The 21,371-nt window shown below is 41.0% G+C and overlaps 2 protein-coding genes across 2 annotated transcripts in view; one reads left to right on the top strand and one right to left on the bottom strand.

Moving 5' to 3' along the window:
* Positions 1-188: 188 nt before the first annotated feature.
* Positions 189-6,747, bottom strand: LOC131583160 (serine/threonine-protein phosphatase 1 regulatory subunit 10-like). The gene is made up of 2 exons (XM_058847002.1): positions 6,182-6,747; positions 189-941 (listed from the first exon to the last, which is right to left on the bottom strand). The coding sequence occupies exons 1-2, from the start codon at positions 6,550-6,552 to the stop codon at positions 800-802; spliced, it is 513 nt and encodes a 170-aa protein (XP_058702985.1). The 5' UTR covers positions 6,553-6,747; the 3' UTR covers positions 189-799.
* Positions 6,615-21,371, top strand: part of MTMR10 (myotubularin related protein 10) — a 35,809-nt gene continuing 21,052 nt past the window's right edge. The window contains exons 1-3 of the mRNA XM_058846999.1: positions 6,615-6,808; positions 8,090-8,150; positions 20,183-20,319. Coding sequence (XP_058702982.1) covers positions 6,755-6,808; positions 8,090-8,150; positions 20,183-20,319 — 252 coding nt within the window. The 5' untranslated portion in view covers positions 6,615-6,754. The remainder of the gene's footprint in view (positions 6,809-8,089; positions 8,151-20,182; positions 20,320-21,371) is intronic.

Below are 21,371 nucleotides of genomic sequence, written 5' to 3'. Positions count from 1 at the left end.
AAAGGATTCAGGCAGCGAATTTGCATTTCTGAAGAGGCATGTTTAATACTGCTTTTCAGGAAGATGTGTCCCCCTTCACTGCTAAGCATGTGGTGACTTCACAGCTATGTCACTGTCAATTCCATTGCCATGATTTATTATGAGCTTGACCTGTAGTGAAGCAAGTCAAGCTGAAAGGGTGTGTACTCTAGGGCTATGTCTATGCAGAGATACAACTCTGAGGTAATTTAAATTTGTTCATCTTATAGTGTCTTGCAATACAGACTTTTCCCTTTCCCTCAAGGCAAATGTTTTCAACACAGTGATTAATGGTCATATTTGCAAAGGCAGGTTCATGACTCTACCACCTGATTCCATGAATTACCCCTTTTTACACTGCATCATTCAGGGACTAGCTTAACTTTGTCCTCACAAGCCTCTCCTGTTGCAGAGTCACTCTATCCATTTTAGAAGCTAGAGTTTGATACCTGAGAATCAAGAAAGTCCATTTTCCATATTATTTACTAATCCATTAAAGTAGCCACTGAAACCTTCCAACTATGGTTTCTCCATGCTGCTTATTTGGATACTTTCCAAGGTTCTGTGCTTGACTATCATCTTTGGCAAAATATTTATCTGTTCTTCTAAATAAAAATAAAAAGAACACATCTTCAAGGCCTTGTCAGGAAACAGGAACATGAGGAAGGTGCATGACCAGGAGTGTTAACAGGATCATTTCATTAGCTCTGATGAATGACAGGACTGTGCCCTGTTACAGGTGTTCTGGGCTGACACAAAGCCAGTGTGCTGCTGGAGCCCTTTATGTGGAGCAGGTGAGTTTTCCAAATGACAGTTGCCCTTGCTTGGACAGTGCTGGGGTCCCACAGATGCTTCTGCAGTACTGTCCTGTCCAGCAGGTCACTTCTGCCTGAATTAGTGTGCACTCAAAAGCTGTTGGGAGCCTTGAATGTCAAGATGAGAATTTATTGTTAGTGTAAAAAGTTTTAACAGTCTAATACAAGACTTGTTATTAGTTTAGATTTATCTAATTAGAGAAGAGACAAGAACAGAGAACAGAAAAGAATACTACTATGCTACTGATGGAAAAACAGAAAAAGCTAAAGTTATTCCATGCACACTTCCTACTATCTACCCCTTATTTTGATGTTTATTGACACCAGGTCTGATCCTCTGGGTCTAATGGTCAGTGGCTACAGTGAGGATAGTGAGGACATACTGCCAGCTGTCAGCATCCCAGGTCCTTTGTAGAGCATGATGTTCATGTTGTTTCTTTGTCCTTATTTTTTGCTAATTTAGGGGCATTTTTATGTGATTTTTATAGTTATATCTTGTTTTTCATCACTGGCCTTTAAATCCTACAAATAAACCTGAATTTCCTTATGATTAGAAAAATTGCTTTCACAGCTAAACAAATGAGGGACAGCTTGAAGCAGGTTAAGGCAAGTTCAGACAAAGCAGTCCTGTCAAGCCTCAGTCCTGAGGCCTTACAAAGCCAGCATAAGGCCTGTGGTCTGTTACTAGCAGTGACAAATAGCCTCTGCTTGCTGGGTTATGAGGCTACATTAGCCCTAGGGATGTCTTCTCACTCCAGCCGTTACAGATAAATACTCTACCACATGCAGCAGTCACCTAAGCTGAAAATTCAGCCAAATTGTGGATTTTGATCCCCTATTGTGATCCAGCTTCAGACAGGAAGGCAAAAGCAATGTAAGGACCTGGTTGATGTGGCCATTTAAAGACCATTTCAAATGGTGCCAGGCATGGGGGTTTGGGGTAGTCATAAAACAGTACCCAGCAGTACTTTCCATTGTAGGCTGACAAATCACAAGCCTTGGGAGAAGTGAGACAAAGACTACAGACTGTCTTAAAACTGCAATTTTATTTTGCTTTTTTCAACTTTTAGCTTGATCTTCAGAGTTTCATATGGCAAAGTGGTGCTTTATGGTTGATGCCCTCTATCTTTACAATGGATATAAGGTATGTCTTCATAACAGGCTTTAAATGATTCTTTGCAGATGTTCACCTGAAATGTTTAAGTGCTGGTATGCACCTAGTGCTTGGTGTTGGAGTAATGAAAAAGAGGGTGCATAATTTTATGTGCCTGCTCCTCTTTTGTCTCTGCAACACAAAACCCCCAATAAAACCACAGTGCTTCATCCTTCATGACTCTAGATGCGAGCATCTCCCTTTGCTTGTCCTAACTGGATTGCTGTGCTCAGCAAGCTATCACCTGAGCAAACCAACAGCCTTCAAAAAGGGCCATGGAAAAAGATTAGATTGTAGTTTAAGAAACTGTTAATCCAATAGTCACTATCAGAATATCTGTGTGAAATAGTCCAAGCCAAGGTCCAACACTGTGCCATGAATAGCATGAACAGAATACCCAATAACTCCAGGCAAGTAATACCTACACAGTGATTAACAAGGAAAGTACCCTTACCTGACATAGCAATGTTCCATATCATTACACCTCCACGGTTCCACTTCACAGGATGTGCCCTGCAGAGGAGGCTTCTTTCCCGAGATACCTCAACAAGCTAAAACCTCTGCATAGTTTTTATGTCTTTTGTATGTATTTGGCCAAGACTGTCAAAGTTACTGTGTTATGTAAGTAAGCACATTTTAAATATTCTTCTCCTAGACCTTCATCAAGGACATTCAGGAATGACTGGGGCTTTTTTTACCAACTGCTTAATAAACTTAAGGCGTTATGTTTTTATTCTGTAAGAGCTAATACAGATCTGTAGGGCTGGCTCTCCCACAGGTCCCCAGTCAGACTCCCACACTTCTGAGTGCAGGCTGAGACAACTTGGGTGCACAAACTGTTGAGTGCACAAGTAGACAGCTGTCCAGGTAAAGTAATAAACTGTACCACTTTCAGTGAAAAATAGAACTGACTTTCATCAGTGAATCCCTGACTTCACAGACTTGCCGCACATTTGCTATAGCTCTGGGCACATAGCTCAGCTGTGAAATCAGACAACACTTGTGTCTTTCTGTCTTGGAGTTCAAACCAGCAATTGAACCAGTCTTCAGAGAGCTATGAAAACATTTAAGTTACCATAGAAATACAGGCCTGGAAGAGATCATCTGCACTAGGCAAGTTCAGTTATGTCAATAGCATCAGTGGCAGATGGTGGTCTAACCTGTTCTTGAACACGTCTAATGAAAGCCATCCTCTAATCTGCTGAGAGATCAAAAGGGACCATTGTGAAAATCTGTTCTGACTTAACCCCAGCCCTCATGCATTGCACAAGCCAAAGCACTTCCCCAGCCACAGAGCTGCCCTGGGAGGTTGCACCAAAGCTTTCTGGAAGGTGCCTAATCTGAGTGTGCACTGCACACAGCAGGTTATGCAGCCCAGCCATAGCTAACAGGTAATTGCCAGCACTGTCACAAACGAGCCCCAGGAGACAACCACACAGTGTTGGGGGTCATGCCACTGGGACAGCAGGCCAGGCTGCTTCTCAGAGAGACTGGCCAAGTGAAAGGGTCCTGCTCAGGCTAGCACACAGGAGATACCACTGAATAACAAGGTACAGGCAAGGAAGATAACTGTGTTGAGTAAAAAAAAAAATTATGTTTTAAGTAATGAGAGTAACACCAGACAGTCTTTTCAGTTCAGCTGTCTGTTGCATAGCTGTCTTCCCACCATTATTTCAAGACTGATCTCATAGAACAACATTCAAAAATCTCAGATTTAGCAGTACTGTTTGAAGAAAGTGAGTGAGTGAGGAAGAGCTGGGATGGCCAGAGATGGGCAGACAGTTGAGTTCATTGCCATAAAGCCAGAGGATTTCTCTGCCTGTCCTGCTTGCCCTTTTGCCTTGTCTGCCCTGCCCTGCCTGCCTACCTTGCTCTACTTGCCTGTCCTGTTCTGCGTGCCTGCATCTCATTGCAAGTTGTGACAATTAACTTGCTTCTCCAAAGTACTCAATTCTGCCAAAACAGCCTTTTTCTCCTACTGCCATAGAACTCTTCCAGTGGAAACTTGTAGCCAGTTCCAGTAACAATCCTTACAAATCTTGTGAGAGCTTAGTTTTGATTTTGTTTGCTCATTTTCAGAACAGCACCACAATTTCAATGTGTCAGTGGAGTCCTTAATGGAAGTTTTTGCTATCCTGTAATCATCCTCTCATGAGTAAGATTGCTTTTGCAGCTACTCCTAAAAAGTCTCTGTGCTGATGCAGAAACACTCTTGTAATTCTGATGTGGTGTAAATAATCATAAATTTTAATACCACTGACAAATTCATTATGTGCAATTTCAAGTCTGGGCAATTTCTGCCTTCCTTATCCTCTCATTTTCTCTTCCCCCCTTTTTGAATTAAATTCCCTTTCACCAGTGTTCTGAATATGAAAAAAAAAACGACTTTACAGAAGGATAAAGATAAGGGCTGTCCCACAGTATTTCTCACTTATCAAACATCCAAAGGATTTTGGTTATGAAAGAGGAACTGTGGTTTGCTCTCACAGCACTCAACTTTACACCATCAGCAGCATCTGCAGCACAGTGCACTCCCTAAAATGGACTGGGGCATGAGATCATGCCAGGCTGAATAATCCCCCTTAGACAACGATGTTTGCAGCATAAAATAAAAGTATAGGTGAAAATAGAGGATAAAATGAAGGGCATTGTCTGCCAACAGCAATAAGTTGGGACCTTTGTGCAAGGAGGTACACTTGTTTTGAAAAGTTCACTGAGCTTGATTTTATCTTCTCTATCTACAAGTCCAAGAGCAGGGTGCTCCCTCCTGGGCTGTTGAAAGGCATTAAATGTATGCACGTGAGCTTTCCTCAGTCTAGGCAGGTGCCATTGAATTGTTTCCCTCACCACTGTTCAATCCAGCCTTTCTGCTGCAACCACTGGGGCATCTCCTCTAAATTGTGGAATCCACATTGTGCCCTAAAGCCTGTTCTTTCATTGAACACACACCCTCAGACTTCACAAAAACTCCCAGGGTCTATAATGCAATATAATATACTTTCTATTAATGAGGGAAGATCTTGACCTTGCAGCTGATGTTGAGTGCTGCATGTGTCATTTTGCATCTGGAAATGTGTCCATTTTTCTGGAGTCTTCACTACTATGCTGTAGCAGGCCTTTACTAAAGTTACCTTGCACGTGAGCTCTTCCATTTTCATGCCAGTATGCTGACCAAAATCATGCTTTTTAATATGGTGAGGCTGCAAAACACCAACAGTTTGTCAGGTCCTGGCCTTCAGCTCTCACTTCTAAACCATGGTCCTTGCTGTGAACTCTGCTTGGCTCATAGCTGGAACCAGGACTGTGGTGAACCGGCAGCCAGGGGCCAGCCCTTCTTACCCTACTGAACACATCAGTCCTGGCTCCAAAATCTGGAGAGACCTGGTGGTTTGACCCAGTTCCCTTGTGACTGGATCACCAGAAGGAGAACTCAGACTCTCCGCCTTCCTTAGATCTCACAGCTGACAGGCCATGTATTCCTGATCTAGGGTTCTCCATTATACCACATTTCCACCCAAACTTTTGCTTCATGTAGGAGATATTTCCACTGTGGAGACCAAGTTCAGAGCAGTCATACAGACCTCTACGGATGCTGTAGGCCACTAAGCAAACGTGAACAGTTACTCAGTTTCCTACTTAAAAGAGGTATCAGGGATGTATTTTAGATAGGTGCCTGTGTTATTTCCGTGTCCTGGAGAAACTCAGATGAGCAACACATGAGTGCCTGGAAAGCTTACATGGATCAACATGCAGCTCCCACAGTCAGCAGGGCTGCAGAGTGGGAGGGTGACTGCAGCAGCTTCCTGGGGCGTCATGCAGCCAGTTGGAAGGGACCCACAAGCATCACAGAATCCAGCTCCTGGCCCTGCACAGAACCATCCCCAAGAGTCACACCATGTGCCTGAGAGGGTTGTGTACACCCCACAGGTGTAATGTGTACACATCGTGTGTAAAGTGTGACAGGAGAAGAACTCCATAGCAGTAAGTGATTTACAGAATCACAGAATGCCAAGGGGTTGGGATGGAGCATAGATCATCCAGTCTAAAACCCTGCCATGGGCAGGGGCACCTTGCACTAGAACGGATTGCTCAAGGCCTTACAGAACCTGGCTGTGAACACTGCCACGACCTCCTGGGCAGCCTGTGCCAGTGTCTCACCACCCTCTCTCTCCACCATGCTGGAGCTGGATTTTACCTCTGGCTTACGAGACAGCCCTGGGTAGCATTAACTCCTGCAGGCCCCCGAACGGGGGTTTCAGTTCCCACGGGGCTCTGAGGCCAAACTGTGGCAATCCTGTGCCTCGGTAGCCGGCCCCGCCCGCCGCAGGCCCCGCGTTTGGCTGCTCCCCGGGGCAGGCCCGGCCCGGGCAGGCCGGGGTCCCCAGCAGTGCGGCCGTGCCGGGCCCCGCGGTGCCGCCCATCACCGCCGGGCCGCTTGTTCCCTCCGCGCCGCCGTACGCGGCCGCTCCCGCCCCTCACGGCCCGGCCCGGCCCGCCGGGGCCGCCGCCCGCCCAAGGAGCCGCTGGGCCGGCCCGGGGAGGCGGAGGGAGCCGCGGGGGCTCCATGCGGGGCGGCGGCGGCGGCGGCCCCAGCCCGGGCCTGCCCAGGCCGCTGGCTCCTCCCTTGGGGAAGGAGGGTGCGCCGGGGCCGCCCCCGCGGTGTGACGGGGAGCGGAGCCCGAGCGGCCGCGGGCGCCGGGCCTGAGCCGGCGGGCGTCGGCACCACCTCCGGGGCCCGGCCCGGCCCGCCCGCCCGTCGGCCGCCACAATGTTCTCCCTCAAGCAGCCCAAACCCACCTTCAAGTCGTACCTTCTGCCTCAGGTAATCGCCTTTTACTGCCATTACCGACTTGCCCTCCCTGCCCTGCCTGCCCCGGGCCGCCGCTGTCCCTGGCCGAGGTGCCGCCCCGGGGCTGTGCCCGCTGGCCCCGGGGCTGTGCCCGCTGGCCCCGGGGATGGCGAACAGCACCTGTGCAGGGACTGCCCGGGCCCCCGAGCTCTCCGGGGCACCGGGAAACAAAAGCTGCGCAGCCGGCTCGGGGTGCAGCCCCTTGGCCTCCGGGTCTCCGCGTCGGGCACGGACAGAGCCCGCTCTGTGGTCAGGAAGCAGGACTTGTATCAAATTGAAGTCTTGTGTTCATTAAAACTGGCCCGGGCGAGATTATTTTGGAAAGTTGTGAGTTACGCTTCAGGTGTTTGGGCTCGCTTTGCTCGCAGCGCTGGGCGGGATGAGGAGAAAGCAGCGGGCGCTACTCTGCTGTGCAGATAATGAAACTCTCACTTGTAGCCATCGTTTCACGTTTAGAACGGGTCTGATGGCATAAATAAGAAAACCAAGTATATCTATCAAATAAATATAGCACCTGTAGTACTGAGTATGTCGAGAACTACTAGGATTTTTTGTGTCATCTGGATTTGCGCTTGACAGTGGTATTTATTTACTTTAGACAAAACAGGACCTCTTCTAGCAACATATTTGACATGTTGACTGATTCGGTTTTTTCACGATTTCGTAGTAAAAGTGAGATGTCGATGTAACACAGTTCTGGATATTCCTAGTCCTGGGAAATGGTTATATTGGTATCACTGTAAGAACCGTGGGTTATTTCACCAAAGGTTCCAGTATTTTTATAGAAGATTTTCATTTTTAAGGCTTGAAATTGAAGTGCAAGTAGGTATATGTGTATTCTAGGCCTTGGGTTTTTTTTTTTTTTAAATCTTTCCTATGTTGGAAAGTTGTGCATGTTAGAAGTTAGTAGAGAGTTTCTGTGAACTTGAGTGTCTGTATCTCTAAAACTTGTTGAAGATCTCGAGCCATTATGGAATGCCAAGCCAAAATGATTTTTTGTTCATCCTGTGACTTGTGATTGCTTGGGTTACCCAATTTGTTTAACATGAGTATTTTAAATATTTTATTATTCTTTTGGTACAAATCTAAATGCCCTCAAAATTGTTAAAACCTCTTGTTATGATTGGATTCTAGCTCCTTAAGATGAACTTTTTAAGTTATAACAACTTTCTCTTCTGTACAAGCAGATCAGGCTTGTGTCTGACGGTAAAGTTCTGAGCCTTAAGTAAATTACCTTTCTTTTTTTTTCTTCAGGCTGACGACAATATAGCGTCAGAACCAAGGATTAAAAAACTAGAACCAGTACTTTTACCAGGTAGGCATGAATCAGGAATTTGAAAAATACCTCTGTTGGTATTGATTTTGGTATATTTTACTTTTAGCATTGCATATTGAGGGAATATTGCTTTTGAGCAGGAAAAGATAATGATATTTGTGTTTGTAGAAGGTTATTCTAACCCACCTGAAGTACTAAATAAATGCATAGGCAATTTTGCCTGTGTGATACTTTGCTAAATAAAGAATAATGTCTTGGTTTTATTGTGAATATTGGAAATGAAACCACTGTTAAGTGTTTTTACATTCTTGACACCTTTTGGAAGACTACTGGTAATTACACTTTCATCAAATAGCTATTTACCTGTGTGCAGAACCCAGTTCCAAAGCCTGTGTCAGAGTCTTCCTTTATTTTAAAGGAAAATAGTATTTCCAGTATGTGATTGACTTCTGTATTGGAAAACTTCTAATGTCATCTTTATTAATTTACTCTTATTGAATATGGTGCTGTTAGGTAAGTTTGGAATTTGTGTCTTCAGACCTCTACAGAATAACCTTTTTGGGGTGTGGGTGAAATAGATCGCCACTTTTGTTACTGTTCATCATTACATATTTATAAAAATGTAGGGTATTAATGACATCCATATTTTAAATGAGAAATAATCTCTGGTAAATGACAGTTTGATCAATGAGGATTTCTAAAAGCCTTTTTTCAGATATGGAAGGAACAATCTACTGTTCTCAAGATTACTTTCAAAGTAATGTACAGCAAACTGTATATCACAGTAATAAATTTCACTTGGAGTTTCTAAGGATAATTTTGAGCTTAAGACAATGTCATATTACAGTTTTTTCTTAGCATTCAGATTGAATATTAAAAGGTATGAATTTACACACACACTGATGTAGGTATAAACAGCTCTTAAAAATTATTTCTGTCACTGCTTTACATAGGCCTGTTGCTAATTAAGCAGTACTAGTTGATATGTGATATGGTCCAGTGAGGTACCTAAGAGGCTGAAATACTGTGGAAGAGATTCAACTGAAAGAGTAAATGCTCTTCATTCAACTGCCTGACATTCTTCATGAAATGAAGAATGGAATAAAACAATGCAGAGTTTGCTTGAGGCATAAATACCTTAAAATACTTTGCTGAGATTGCTTGATATTTGAAAAAGTTATATTTTTGTGCTTGTAAAACTTCTGCTTACCACTTGGCATCTCACTGATTATGTTGCAGTTGATATTCATCCAAGGCCTTTGACTCACAAGGAAGTGACTGCATGCTCTTCCCTGGGACATTCCACAGCAAACACACCACAGTATGCAAGTGTTTTGCCCAAAATGTAGCACATCTTGCCTTTGCTGTGGGACCTGGCCATAAGCAGTTACAAAAAGTAATTCCTGTGCTGTCACTTTTTGCAGTGTGGCTCATTCTGTATTTGTGAAACTCTCAAGTACTCTTAAAATGGTGCTGACTGGGTTTGTTTTTCTCAACTGGCTTGTATTTATTCCCTCTTTGCATTATTTTCCTTGTCTGCACTTTCTTTGAAGTCAGCATTTGATGGCTTTTGGGACATTTGTAGTAAGTTGCCCCAAGTTATATAGAAGCCACAGTATGATGCACCACAGACTTAGAATTTCCACCTCCATATCATTCTATGGTATTATTTTGAATTATTTCACAATAGGATTCACTGCTCTGTATAGCCACAGAGTACTTTGACAAAATCTGTTCATGACTTTGTATGAGAGTTGGGAGGGTGTTAGAAGTGACTTATTTTAAATTACTTAAATGCTACTCTTCCTGTTTGAAGTTAAGCACCAGCCTAAACACATTTTTTTGTTTCTGTCATCAACCGTGCTGTAGAAAAGTGTATAAACAAGTACACTTTGTACTGTTGGATAGACTGGCTTTTGGATTTGTCATAACCCAAGTTACTGGCCAAATTCCAACTCATTTAATTATATTAAGGCTGACTTGCACTTCCTTGTAAATACAGTTTCAGAATGGCATTCGTAATGTGCTATCCTTAACAGTTGTGTGAAATTGCTCTTTTGCTCTCAGGAACAGAGATAAACCTGAGTGGCTGAATGTTTGTTACAATTTTTTAAGTAGTGGAGTTTTTAAGGAGTTCTTTTGGAAATAAGTTACATTAGCACAAGCAGGTACTGGCTTTAGTAATCTTCAAAACCTGCAAATGGCTGTATTAAGCTTTTGATTCCTAAAATATAGGGACTCTGTGGGAGTGGCTTGCTTACTGATTCCAAAGGAGCTAAATACCCTGCAGTCTAACTTGTATTTCTGTGCAGAGGAGGTTCGGACAAGGAGTTACAAGCTAGGAAATAATACATCTGGTTAGAAAATGTAGTGGTTTTTACTAAAAAATAAAAAAAATTAAAAAAAAAAATAATTGGAACCAACTTTCAACCTGTAGAGTTTGTTTTAAAAGTTTCCTCTGGAGCCCAGAGCCTGCATCTCATCAGAATTTGGAGCAAAAGCCTGTATTCTCATGGAACTGTATGCTCTGAGGAGGGTGTTTACTGGTAAAAAGAACAAGTATCATTTAAAACAAATTAAAACCTTGGTTGTAAGAGGCAACACTGATACTGCAGTAGGGAAAAGCAAGTGATTTTATAGAATTTGGTATAATTTCATTGCAAAACATGTGATACAGGTTTGAGATGGAGTTATAAAAATGTTTTCTTTTTCTTTCTGCAGTTCTGTTTTCCTAGTGTTAGCTCTGTGAGTGAGAGTTTCTGCAGAATTAGTTAAGAGTTGGCCTCTGTAACAGTTTCACTTTTTTCCCCTTTGTTTATGTGCATTGCTGGTTTTATAAGTGTGTCAAAGAGGAAAATTACAGAAATAGCAGGTAGTCTACCAAGTCAGTCTGTTAAAGTGCCTTTCCTGGCTGGTAGGAAATTAGTGTATGTTCCTTAGGGGAGTGTGGACTTCAGGTTGTTAAGCCTGAAGGTGTGTTTTGTTCTAGTGATCAGCTGTGGCCTATTTTCCACAACTGTGTCTGTGGTGTTCTCAAATCATCAACTTGAGCATTCAAAAAACCTGTCCAGCACAAGTGGACTGTGACTGCAGTGTGTCTCTGTGATGTGAATGGCAAAGAAGTGTGCAGAAATCCAGTACAGGGATGGACAACAGACCAGTCCGGTGTCTGTACTGGAACCAGTGCCACGCTGCGGTTTAGGCAAGACCAGGCAACGAGATCCTCCCTGTTGCTCACACGGGGCATTCTGCAGCAGATTATGTAACCAGTGGAGCATCTGACTGAGTGTGAGGGTAGCACCTCCCGGATCTTAGTGTATGCTTGAATTAGTTAAATTGTTGCTCACTATGCTAATTTGCTAGTAGATCAAGATGGTAGCTGTTACCTGTAAGTTTTTACAAAAAGGCTAGAAATGGTTATAAAATCATAGACTAAACTGAATTAGAATAGTATCTTGCTAGGGCAAGTTAAAGGGGCAGTGGTGGTGAGGTGCTGTTGAAAGCACTCAGGCTGTTGTGTCTGCCCCGTTTCATGGTCAGACGGCAGAAGTGAGCCTTGGAGCCGTCACTGGTGTGGTCACACCGTGCCCGTGGGTGACCAGCAGGGCAGGTGTCACCTCTCGCTGCCGGTGACTGTGGAGGGGCCGAGGGAGAGGGGAGCAGGGCAAGCAGCGCTCCAGCTGCCCCTCTGCCCTCCCTGCACAGTGTGGCACGGGCACGTTCCTCTTGCAGGAACCTGATGGGGACACCCAAGTGAGCAGTGTCAGGATACCACAGAACAGTGCTACCGTGTTCAGTTCCTCCTATTGGATTTGTCTTACCTGATTTGATGCAGTTGCTTTCTCTGGCTGTGTAAACATTTATCACCCACAGCCTCACATGGTACGGATACAAGTTCCGCAGTTCAATTACATGCTCCTTTTAATTGTTACAACTCCTTTTAATTGTTTTTTTTCTGAAATTTCCACCATCCGATTCCTTTGGATAAATCCTACTTCTTACAGGACACGGCAAACATCAAGCCATATTCCTCCATTTCATGCAAGCTGTGATCTTCAGACATGTGTTATACGTCCACTTTGTTTTGCTTCCCTTTAACTTAATTGTCTTAGTTGGTCCTAAAAATGAAGTTTCCCATATCTTTAATCAACTTTTTGATTAATTCTGAACATTTTTTGGTTGTACTGAGTTTCTGGTTTTTGCTGAGGTGGAATTATGTATCACGTTCAAGATTTTTGCCATTGCATATATTTGGCTTTTTATTTAATAATGCTGATTGACTTTGCCACCCGCTTTTTTGATTTTTGTTGGCTTTTTAAAGTACCTGTGCTTTAGAAAGGCAGATGACTATAAAAATTTAATTTCGGGAGGTTTTTAAGACTGTATCATGGAAAGATTTAATCTTTTAGAAGAGTCTGTTTCTCTCGCAAATTAGCTCCCAGCTCTTTTGTTTTTTTCTGCTTTCTGCAATTCCTTATTACACTGAGTCATGTGTTCCAGAGCAGCTGCAACACATCATGTGATAGGAGAGGGAAATCCACTGTTCATTGAGGCAACCTTGTGCATTAGTGCCCCAGGTACGTTCTTTTCTCACTGCTTTGGACCCCTGCACCTCTTCCTTGGCATTTTCGTTTTGTCTGTGGTGTGGCAGAGGCCACGATGTGCAGTGAGTGCTCGCTGGGCAGGGATTGGGTGAGCCGGGGCCCAGGTTAATGAGGTTAATGAGTAATCCCCGAGATCAGTCGGGTCTGCCCTGCTTGGTTGTCAGTAATCATTTTTCCCTAATGCCTCCAAGGGAAAACTGAGGCTGTTTAGGTGGTCCAAGTGCTGTGCTGTAACTGTCGGTGCCTTTTCCTGCGGATATTTCTGGAATGAGGTATGGATATTCAGGAAGGCAGTGCCTGATCTGTTAAGCATGTGCATGTGTTGCTGGTGAGTGCTGATAGCACCTGTACAGAACTTGCCCTGAAGGCAGCTCCTCACTGTTCCAAAGCACTCCGAGCTGTTGATTCTCATTTCCAGTGTTGTGACATGCTCGCCAAGGCTTGCTCCCTCCTTGTGCGGCTGAGTAAGGTATCATATTGCAGGGTTAGGGCTTTTTCCCTGCATCGAGTTTTTTATTTGAAACTGAAATGTTACTGTGAAAGTTCATTTGGTTGTTTTTAAAATTAGTATGTGATATAAAAAAGGAAGCAAAAAAGCTTTGTAGCAGCAACTTGTTTTCAGGAATCAGTGTCATACAAGAACATGAAATTATTTTCAACATTTAAGAATGGCCAAATTAGAAGATCAGAACGGCAATTTATAATAAAAAAATAATGCAATTCCCTGAAGCTTTTTTAAAGTAGATGTTTCAGTTTTTTTGTTGTCTATACACAGCTTGCCAGAAGTTTTATATAAGTTTTGAGAGTTTCAAATCCTGGATTTGAAATCTGAAACAAGGTTTCTGCAAGCTAGTTTTTCATACTGCAAGAAGTTTAAAAATGAACCAAACCTTTGACTTCGATTTAGAATGAGATGTCACTTACATTAAGTATATACTAAGTACTCTTCTGTTACAGCTTTTTTGTTTGTTTGGCTCAAAATAAATTTTCAGGCGTGGTTTGGGTTCAGTTAACTGCTTGTTCTGTGTTTGGGTTTGATTTTTTTAAGGATTGGCAGGACATAAGTACAACCAAGGCAGTCTGAATTCAGAATCTAAGTACCAGATACAATTTTAGAAGTAGATTTTACTGGATGGAGTAATTTTGTCCTGCCTTTTGTTATACAAGGCTTTTCTTAAAGCCTCTGACTAGTAATATATTTTAGTATTTGTAAACATCTGCAAAAATAATTTCCTATATGCAACAGATTAGCCATCGGCCAATATGGGAATAATTCCTTGAAGCTAAAGGGTGACCCTGTTTTAAAATCAAGTATTTTAATGTTTTCACATGTGCATTTTGAAAAGTAGTTGCAAACTATTTGGTTTCTGCCTGCTCTGTCCCATGTGTGTTTGATGCTGAAAGCCATTAAAATCCAGTAGATTCTGAATTGTCATCTGTCCAAAACAGGGGCTTTTGTCTCTTGGCAATTATATTTTATTCTAATGAAGCAAGTCTTCAGTGAACTGATTCCCAAGTAATCGCTAGACAAATGTTTCCGTATAAATTTCTTTTTTAAATCAAACCTGTACAATATAATATGAGCTACAAGAGTCAGTAGTACACTAGAAGTTCAGCATCTGTAACTTGTATTGGTAACGTAGTTATAAAATAACAAGCTGAAAACCTCAGTCTTCTCAAATTGTTACTGATTATATTGTTTGGGCAAAGTCAGGGTTTGGGAATCTGTAGTTTATGTAGCCAGACTTAAAAATATGCAAACACCAAACACACTCCCTCCTCACTGGTTTGTCTGTTCACATTACAGAACTCTGATCAAATCATTGCTAAAACTCTTAATGGAGGGCTTCTGGAGATAAGAGTTTATTTTAATATACAGATGCCAACAGGAGTTGTTTATTATTCTATTCTTCTCACACACAGGTGTATTCTTATTAACTTCTTTATGTTCTTTGTGCAACCAAAGAACAAGCCAGATCAGAGCTAATTCAGGTGAAATTTGAACTGATGAAAAAGGAACAAAAAATCCATTTCCAACTGGATCAGTTCTCTGATATGACTAACAATGTCTGTCATAAATGGCAGTGCCAGCACAAGGCTTGAGGTGGAAATGAATTTTGAATATGGAACTATTTCTATTTTAGCAGTAATACAAGTTCCTGGATTAAAGCAACTCTGTAAGCAGTTTTTTAATTTGCTGCAAATATCTGTTTGATAATGAGGCCTTTGCTCCTGATAGATGTTCCCTTCTTGCCATCTGCACTCCTGTTGTTTGTTGCCTACTCTACGTTCTTGTGTCCTTCTCTGCAGTTCTGAGGTGTGGGGAAAGCTTTCGTGGAGCATCCCATCCTAGTTCAGAAAAGCAATTATCTTCTCAGGTCCCAGCTGAGGGTTGGTTTGTTTGTTTGTTTTTTCAATGTTCATAAAGATTAGCCATTACTGGGCAAATACTGATTTTAGTCCTGATATTGTGCAGGGGAAACACAAAGATAATCTTTGAAGAGTTACTGGGAAGCATTTATTTTTTTGCTACTTTTCCTTACTGAGCACTTAAAAAAAATCATCTAAGCTTTTTTCTCTTAGCATATTAGAGAAACTAAAATATTCATATATGGTATTTTAATAACAATTTTCTAATAAGTCTGGCAAAGCAAGCTCCTTTTGTATTGTGCATTTATAACACACTACTCTCCAAGCAGTGGTCAGAGTTGTTCTTTGGTAAAAATCTCAGGTTCTTTTATTAAAAATTAATGCAAATTGCTTTTTGTTCCCCAATAATTACAGAATTGAGCTCTCTTTTTGGAACAACCTTGCAAGAGCTCATGAAAATCAGAAAATAGATGAAAGACAATTATTTCATGAGCTTACAAATACTTTTTTTTCTTAAGTTTGGAAGTGCCTGAGCACACTGAACAGAAGATTCATTTAGAAGTGGATTAGAGACATTTACATCTAAATGCTTGGCGCATACTAATAAACTCTTACAATTTTGGTATTCTCTCTACAAGAGAGCAGATAAAGGGACAAAAATGTTGTAGATTTCAGTTACTTATTAATGAAGTTTTTATTGGAAATTCTTACTTGGGAATTTCCAAAAGTTAATTATTTGCCAAATATTTTACAAGTGAACTCATTATTGTGCATTCTTAACAGTTAAATGGCTACTTGAATTAACTTGAGCTTTTCTATTGTGAACTTCTAAGACTATCTTTCATGTAAACAAGCTGGTTTTCTGTTGTCTTACTTGGGTATAATCACTATCAGCATTGTAAATGGGAAACAGGAGTTTCCTAAGTGCATTCAGGTGCTAGTTTTTTATGGATTTAAGTAGAAATTACATGACTGCACAAAGTACTTAATAACCTCTGTTATGCTTATGTCTGTTAGACAGTAAACATATCCATAGAGCTTCAGTGCTCATTAAAGGAAGTTTATGCTGATAAATCTACTCTTGTACAGCATTGAGAAAGTTGCCTTAGCAGTATGTAGGGTAGCTGCAAACTTTCTGAGCTTGTAGGATTTGCATTATTAATTTATGGAGTATGATTTCAGCCATTCATTGCATCTAGCAAGTATCAGGTTTTTAATGTGATAAAAATACTCTCTGTTAGCATTTTAAGGTGGGTATATATGTATGTGTGCCATGCTCCATCTCGCTATGTGTTCATCTGTGTATGTGTCTGTATTTATAAAATACTGTTCAGTTCCTTTAATTGTACAGCACTGTTGTGTTCGGTTAGAGTTGTTGAAAACTTCTCCATTAATAAGGTTGTGGTCCTTGATGCTACCCAAATCAGCCTTCTTCACTGAAAAGTTACAAATTGCTACCTTTATAAGATAAACAAAAAAAAAATTAAACTTGATCCTGTGAGGCAGGCCACTAAAAGTTACAAAAATATTGTAGTGGAGATGGTGTAGAACATCCTTTATTTTAGGAGGTTAGTGGTTAGGGATTGCGTTTCAAATCTGGAGGAAGCAAATTGCCGCACAGCCGGGTGCAGAGAGGTGTGGCTGCAGGCTGGGGCAGAGCACACCTGTTCTGTCCAGTGCTCCCTCCTGCTCATCCTCTGCTCAGCAGGGTTAGTCCTCCTCTCCCAGCTCCACGTGTTCCCAGCTCTTTATTTTGATTGTGGGTTATGCATTATGGTGGATTAGATACATACCGTGAATTCTCATAGCATCCAAAATATGAAGCAGTAGATTGCATGTGCTTTTGGGAAATTTAGCAGATTTTTTCTGAAGTTTAACAGTTTTTGAGGCTGTGTGTTAATTAGGTGGAGGGTGTATTAGCTAGATAGATCTTCCAATATCTCCTGTTATTTTTGTGATGCTTGTGTTCAGTGTAGAAATATTTTCATTAAAGATGATTAGGCTTTCTATGTAAGGATGGCAACCTGTAATTTCTCTTCTGGTTTCCTGTCAAAGTTTAAACAAACTGCTCTTGTCTCCTGAGATCATACTTTGACTCTTGGAGTCACATGGAAGTGTTGACTGCTTTTCTGTGTCTGGAAGAGCTTGTGGCTGTTTACTGGAAAAAAGCAGCAGCTATGTTGTAGAAATGTGCAGTGTAATATCTCTGAATAGCTCTGTTGTTGTCTTGTGTAGAAGAAATCACCTACTCGACTACAGAAGGGTTCATTGTGCAAGTTCTGCACTTACTACTCACATTGTTTATCTACTTTCATAAATTTTTATTCTGAAAGCTTTGCTCCTTTTTATATTGCTCATTATAGATGTCCAAATGATGGGCCACATAAAATTCAAAGCCTGCATCTCAAAAAAACACAAAACAATTTCTAGAGGTGTTTGGAAACTGCATCTATTAAATTAGCAAACTTTCATGTGCTTTGGCTGAAGTTGGTGTGCACGCATTCTCTGTCCTGCCATACTTTAATCCTTATGTTGAAAACAGACAGTTCTGTGTTAGGGCTGTAAACCTGAGAGCAGAAGACAAGCTAGGCCAGAAAATCCAGAATGTATTCTGTTGGATGAAATGAAACTAAGTGCAGTTGCACTAAAATAAGATTAGAATTAACATGTTGCAGTATAGCCACAAAATTATGAGGAATTAAGAAGGGGAGTAAAAAGGACTGGCTTTGGAAAGAGAATTATGTAGCAGGCATGTTTTAAATTGTAGGAAATTCACACTGAAGATGTGTGAATGTATTTAATTTCTTTACTGTTTGGTTATGTCAAAGTAATGAAGTACTGAAATAGTTTGATAATAGTAATTTGTTTTTAGAAATGTCTCCTATGGCACAGTAAAAAAGTATTATACTTTGTAACAGATAAATGAATGTTACCAAAAAAAACAAACTATGGAAGCTGCATTTCACCTCATGGTGTATTTAGCTCTCCATATTTTTTTATTAGAAATGCAGTGATACACTGACAGTATGGAGAGAGAGGAATAAAAATTACTTAGAACTCAGTTTATGAGGAGGTTGTTTTTCTTCTTACACAGGGGGTGACCTAGAGCTTCACACTGAATAGTTGAAGACTTAATACCCACAGTGAGGAAAAATTGCTTTAATAAATGGTTTAGGCTTTTGCAGTTACTTAAGTAAATAGATTATTTGAAGAAATGCTGGGCATCAAGAAGTTTCAAGCCAGACCATGCTAAGTATTGAAACATTTTCATTACAATATTTAACAGAAGTAGGGATTGTCATTCTCATGTACCCCATTATAAGATATTGTTTTCAGCTCCTGTGGACTTGGATGAGCTTTTAACTATTTGTACTGAAGCTGTCAGAATCACATTTTTTATTTTTTCATTCAAAAGCTTATTTAAGCACATTTTAACACTGTTTGAGGAAAGACTTTAAAGCTCCAGATCTGTTAATAGATATTTTCACAGTTCCTGCCACATCTGACATAGAATATTCATGTATATGATGACAAGTTTCATTGACCTGTGTTTCCTCATATCTTCAGGCAGTCCCAGAACACAGATCATAATTCTAACAGCTCAAGGCTACAGACTTAGACCAAGACAATTTTATAGCTGAAGAACTGAGCCAAAAGCAGAGATGCTGCTGCTGCTCTTAGTGACTTCCAGGCAGATCCCTGATCAGGAGCAAGAGATCCAGTGGGACCGGTAGGACAGCTGGGTGAAATAGCTCAGGATGAGGAGCATGTGCAGGGACTGGGCCTTGAGACAGCAAAAGGTGCATTTCTCTCAAGTGTCTGGGACACTTCAAGGTACAGTTACTTGCCTGCAGTGATAACAACCTGAGGAAAAGACCTGCTCAACAGCAGGAGATAAATGGGGAATTTATTCCAGACTGTGGTTATACATCTTGGACGTGCAGTCACTGATTGCTGCCAGCACAGCTGCCCAAAGAGCTGCTGTTCCCTTGCAAAGCATGACTCTGAGATGGCATTTCAGACAACTGGAACTAAACATGCCAAACCTATTACGAGCAAATTCGGCTCCAGCAATCTTTAATCCTTAGTTTCTTCTAAGCAAAATCTCAGCGCCAATATGAAATTACACTTTTCTTGGAACACTCTTGTACTCCCACACTATTTATGGTAGACAGCAGCAGCAGGAGGTGGTTGATCTGATGACAGAAGTAAAAACCCTGTTTGGGAATAAAAGGAATTACCAAATTAGATTACTGAAGGAAGAGTTACTGTTTACCTTTCAGAAATTTTGGCTGTGAAACTGAAAAGTATCATTTTGTGTAGTGATTTACTTTTTCCTTTTAAATGGTCCTCAGTCTCATTTGTCTGTATGGTTTTTTTCTATTTTATAGCTTATGCCAGACAAACTAGCATAATTTATTTTTTTCTTCATTTGAATTTTCTGTTTTATTAAGGAAACGGAGAAAATGTCTCCTTCATTAGACAGTCACAGTAAAAAGCTGGAAATGTGTTTGTGTTCTGTTTTTTGAATTCACCTGAAAATGTCTCTATAAATGGAAAATTTGATGTGGCCTGATGATTCTGAATTTAGGAAGTTCATAAAACTCTCTGGAGCACTTAACAATAGCCAGCTAATTTCAGCTTTTAAAATAAATACTAGCTGAAGTACAGGAATGTATGCTTGCTTAAAGGACACTGTTGTTCAAACCAATGAATTTTTAATAGTGGAGAGTTGCAGATCTTGATCTCTCCATCTAAGGGAAGTGGTGTGTAGTTTTGACCGTGGGTTGCATTTCTTGTGGGGTTTCTTTTGGTTTTTCTTGTTTGAGGTTTATTTTGGTTTTGGCTTTAAATTGGTTGGTTGTTTTTTTTGGATTTGGGTTTTGTTTTAACTACTGCACAATATTGTCCATTTTGGAATGGTAGTTTTCTCTTTCCCCTGGAGTGGTGGGAGTTAAACTCCACGTTTACCCAGAAGAGGTGGAGAACTTGAAACTGGTAAAGAGTTAGGGCTTCCTTGGTACTACAGACTTAGAATTGTTGTACCTACAGGATTTATATAGGCTTCTCCCTTCCCCTCCCTTTATTCTGTTTTAGGTGAAATTGTGGTGAACGAAGTAAATTTTGTAAGAAAATGCATTGCAACAGACACAAGCCAGTATGATCTGTGGGGCAAGTTGGTTTGCACTAACTTCAAGATTTCCTTTATTACGGATGACCTGATGCCACTGCAGGTTGGTTATTGCTCACATGGGTGCATCATGAATGTGAAAAGTGAAATTCTTCACACAGTCATTCTGTCTCATATCTGATATTAATGGATGCCTTCTAAGCAGGCTACAGGATGAGGTTCCACTGTCCTGTTCTGAATGTGTTGCTATTCCATCCATTTGTATCAGAACAAGAGCGAATCTGTGCGGAAGTACATCTGGCTCCATTCACCTCCGTGTGTGGAGGCTTTCCTGGGAAGTGTTTCTACAAGGCTATACACAGATATGCTCCTCCTCGAAGGAGCTGTTCACAAATGTCCCTTGAACTAGACAAGTGTCAGATCAGCAAAGCTCTTCTGTGATGGAGTTTTACTGCTCTTACTGATGGGGGGCAAAGTAACAGTGAAATGAGTTTTCATTGAAGATGAAGCAACAAGAAGTGGGGAGGAGAACTCTTCTGCTTTGTCAAAGCAGAATTCCTGGCATTCAAAACTATGATCAGTTTTTGAATAGCAAAGCACACAACACTGGAAATCCAAGTAATGAGCTGTATGTTATTTTCAGTAGAGTTTACACTTTCATTTGGGGTTTTTAAAGGAAATGTTCTATTAACTAAAGATATGTAAAGCTCTGAAAGTAGATAGATGCTTAGTCAATAATGGTTACAAAGTTTGACCAACGCTACTTCAAAAAGTTAATTTTTAGCACAAAGTAGTTGTTAAAACTTCTTCCTGAAAGTAGAACTAATATTTTTTCTTTTTATGCTTATGAAAGTAATAATAATTGGAGATTTCTTATATTCCATATATACATATGTATATATTATACTTCAAATTGTATTGAATTTCTGAGAGTAATTTTTGATACTAATTCAGTAAATTCAGTGCAAATAGGGAGATTATTTTGCATATTCCACTGGGGTTTCTAAACTGCTGTGTGTGCAGTTCAGCAGCTTCTAATTACCTGGGAATAGGCATGGGTGGTACCTGTCAGAAAAGCCTAGGCATGCCTGATATTTATCGTAGTTTCTTCAAAGTTGTTCTGTATATCTGGTTGCAAACTGCAGAACTGCAATT

Source organism: Poecile atricapillus, chromosome 11 (assembly GCF_030490865.1).
Source record: "Poecile atricapillus isolate bPoeAtr1 chromosome 11, bPoeAtr1.hap1, whole genome shotgun sequence".
Classification (NCBI taxonomy): domain Eukaryota; kingdom Metazoa; phylum Chordata; class Aves; order Passeriformes; family Paridae; genus Poecile; species Poecile atricapillus.
The sequence above is the reverse complement of the archived record's forward strand: the minus strand, read 5'-3'. Positions and strand labels throughout refer to the sequence as shown.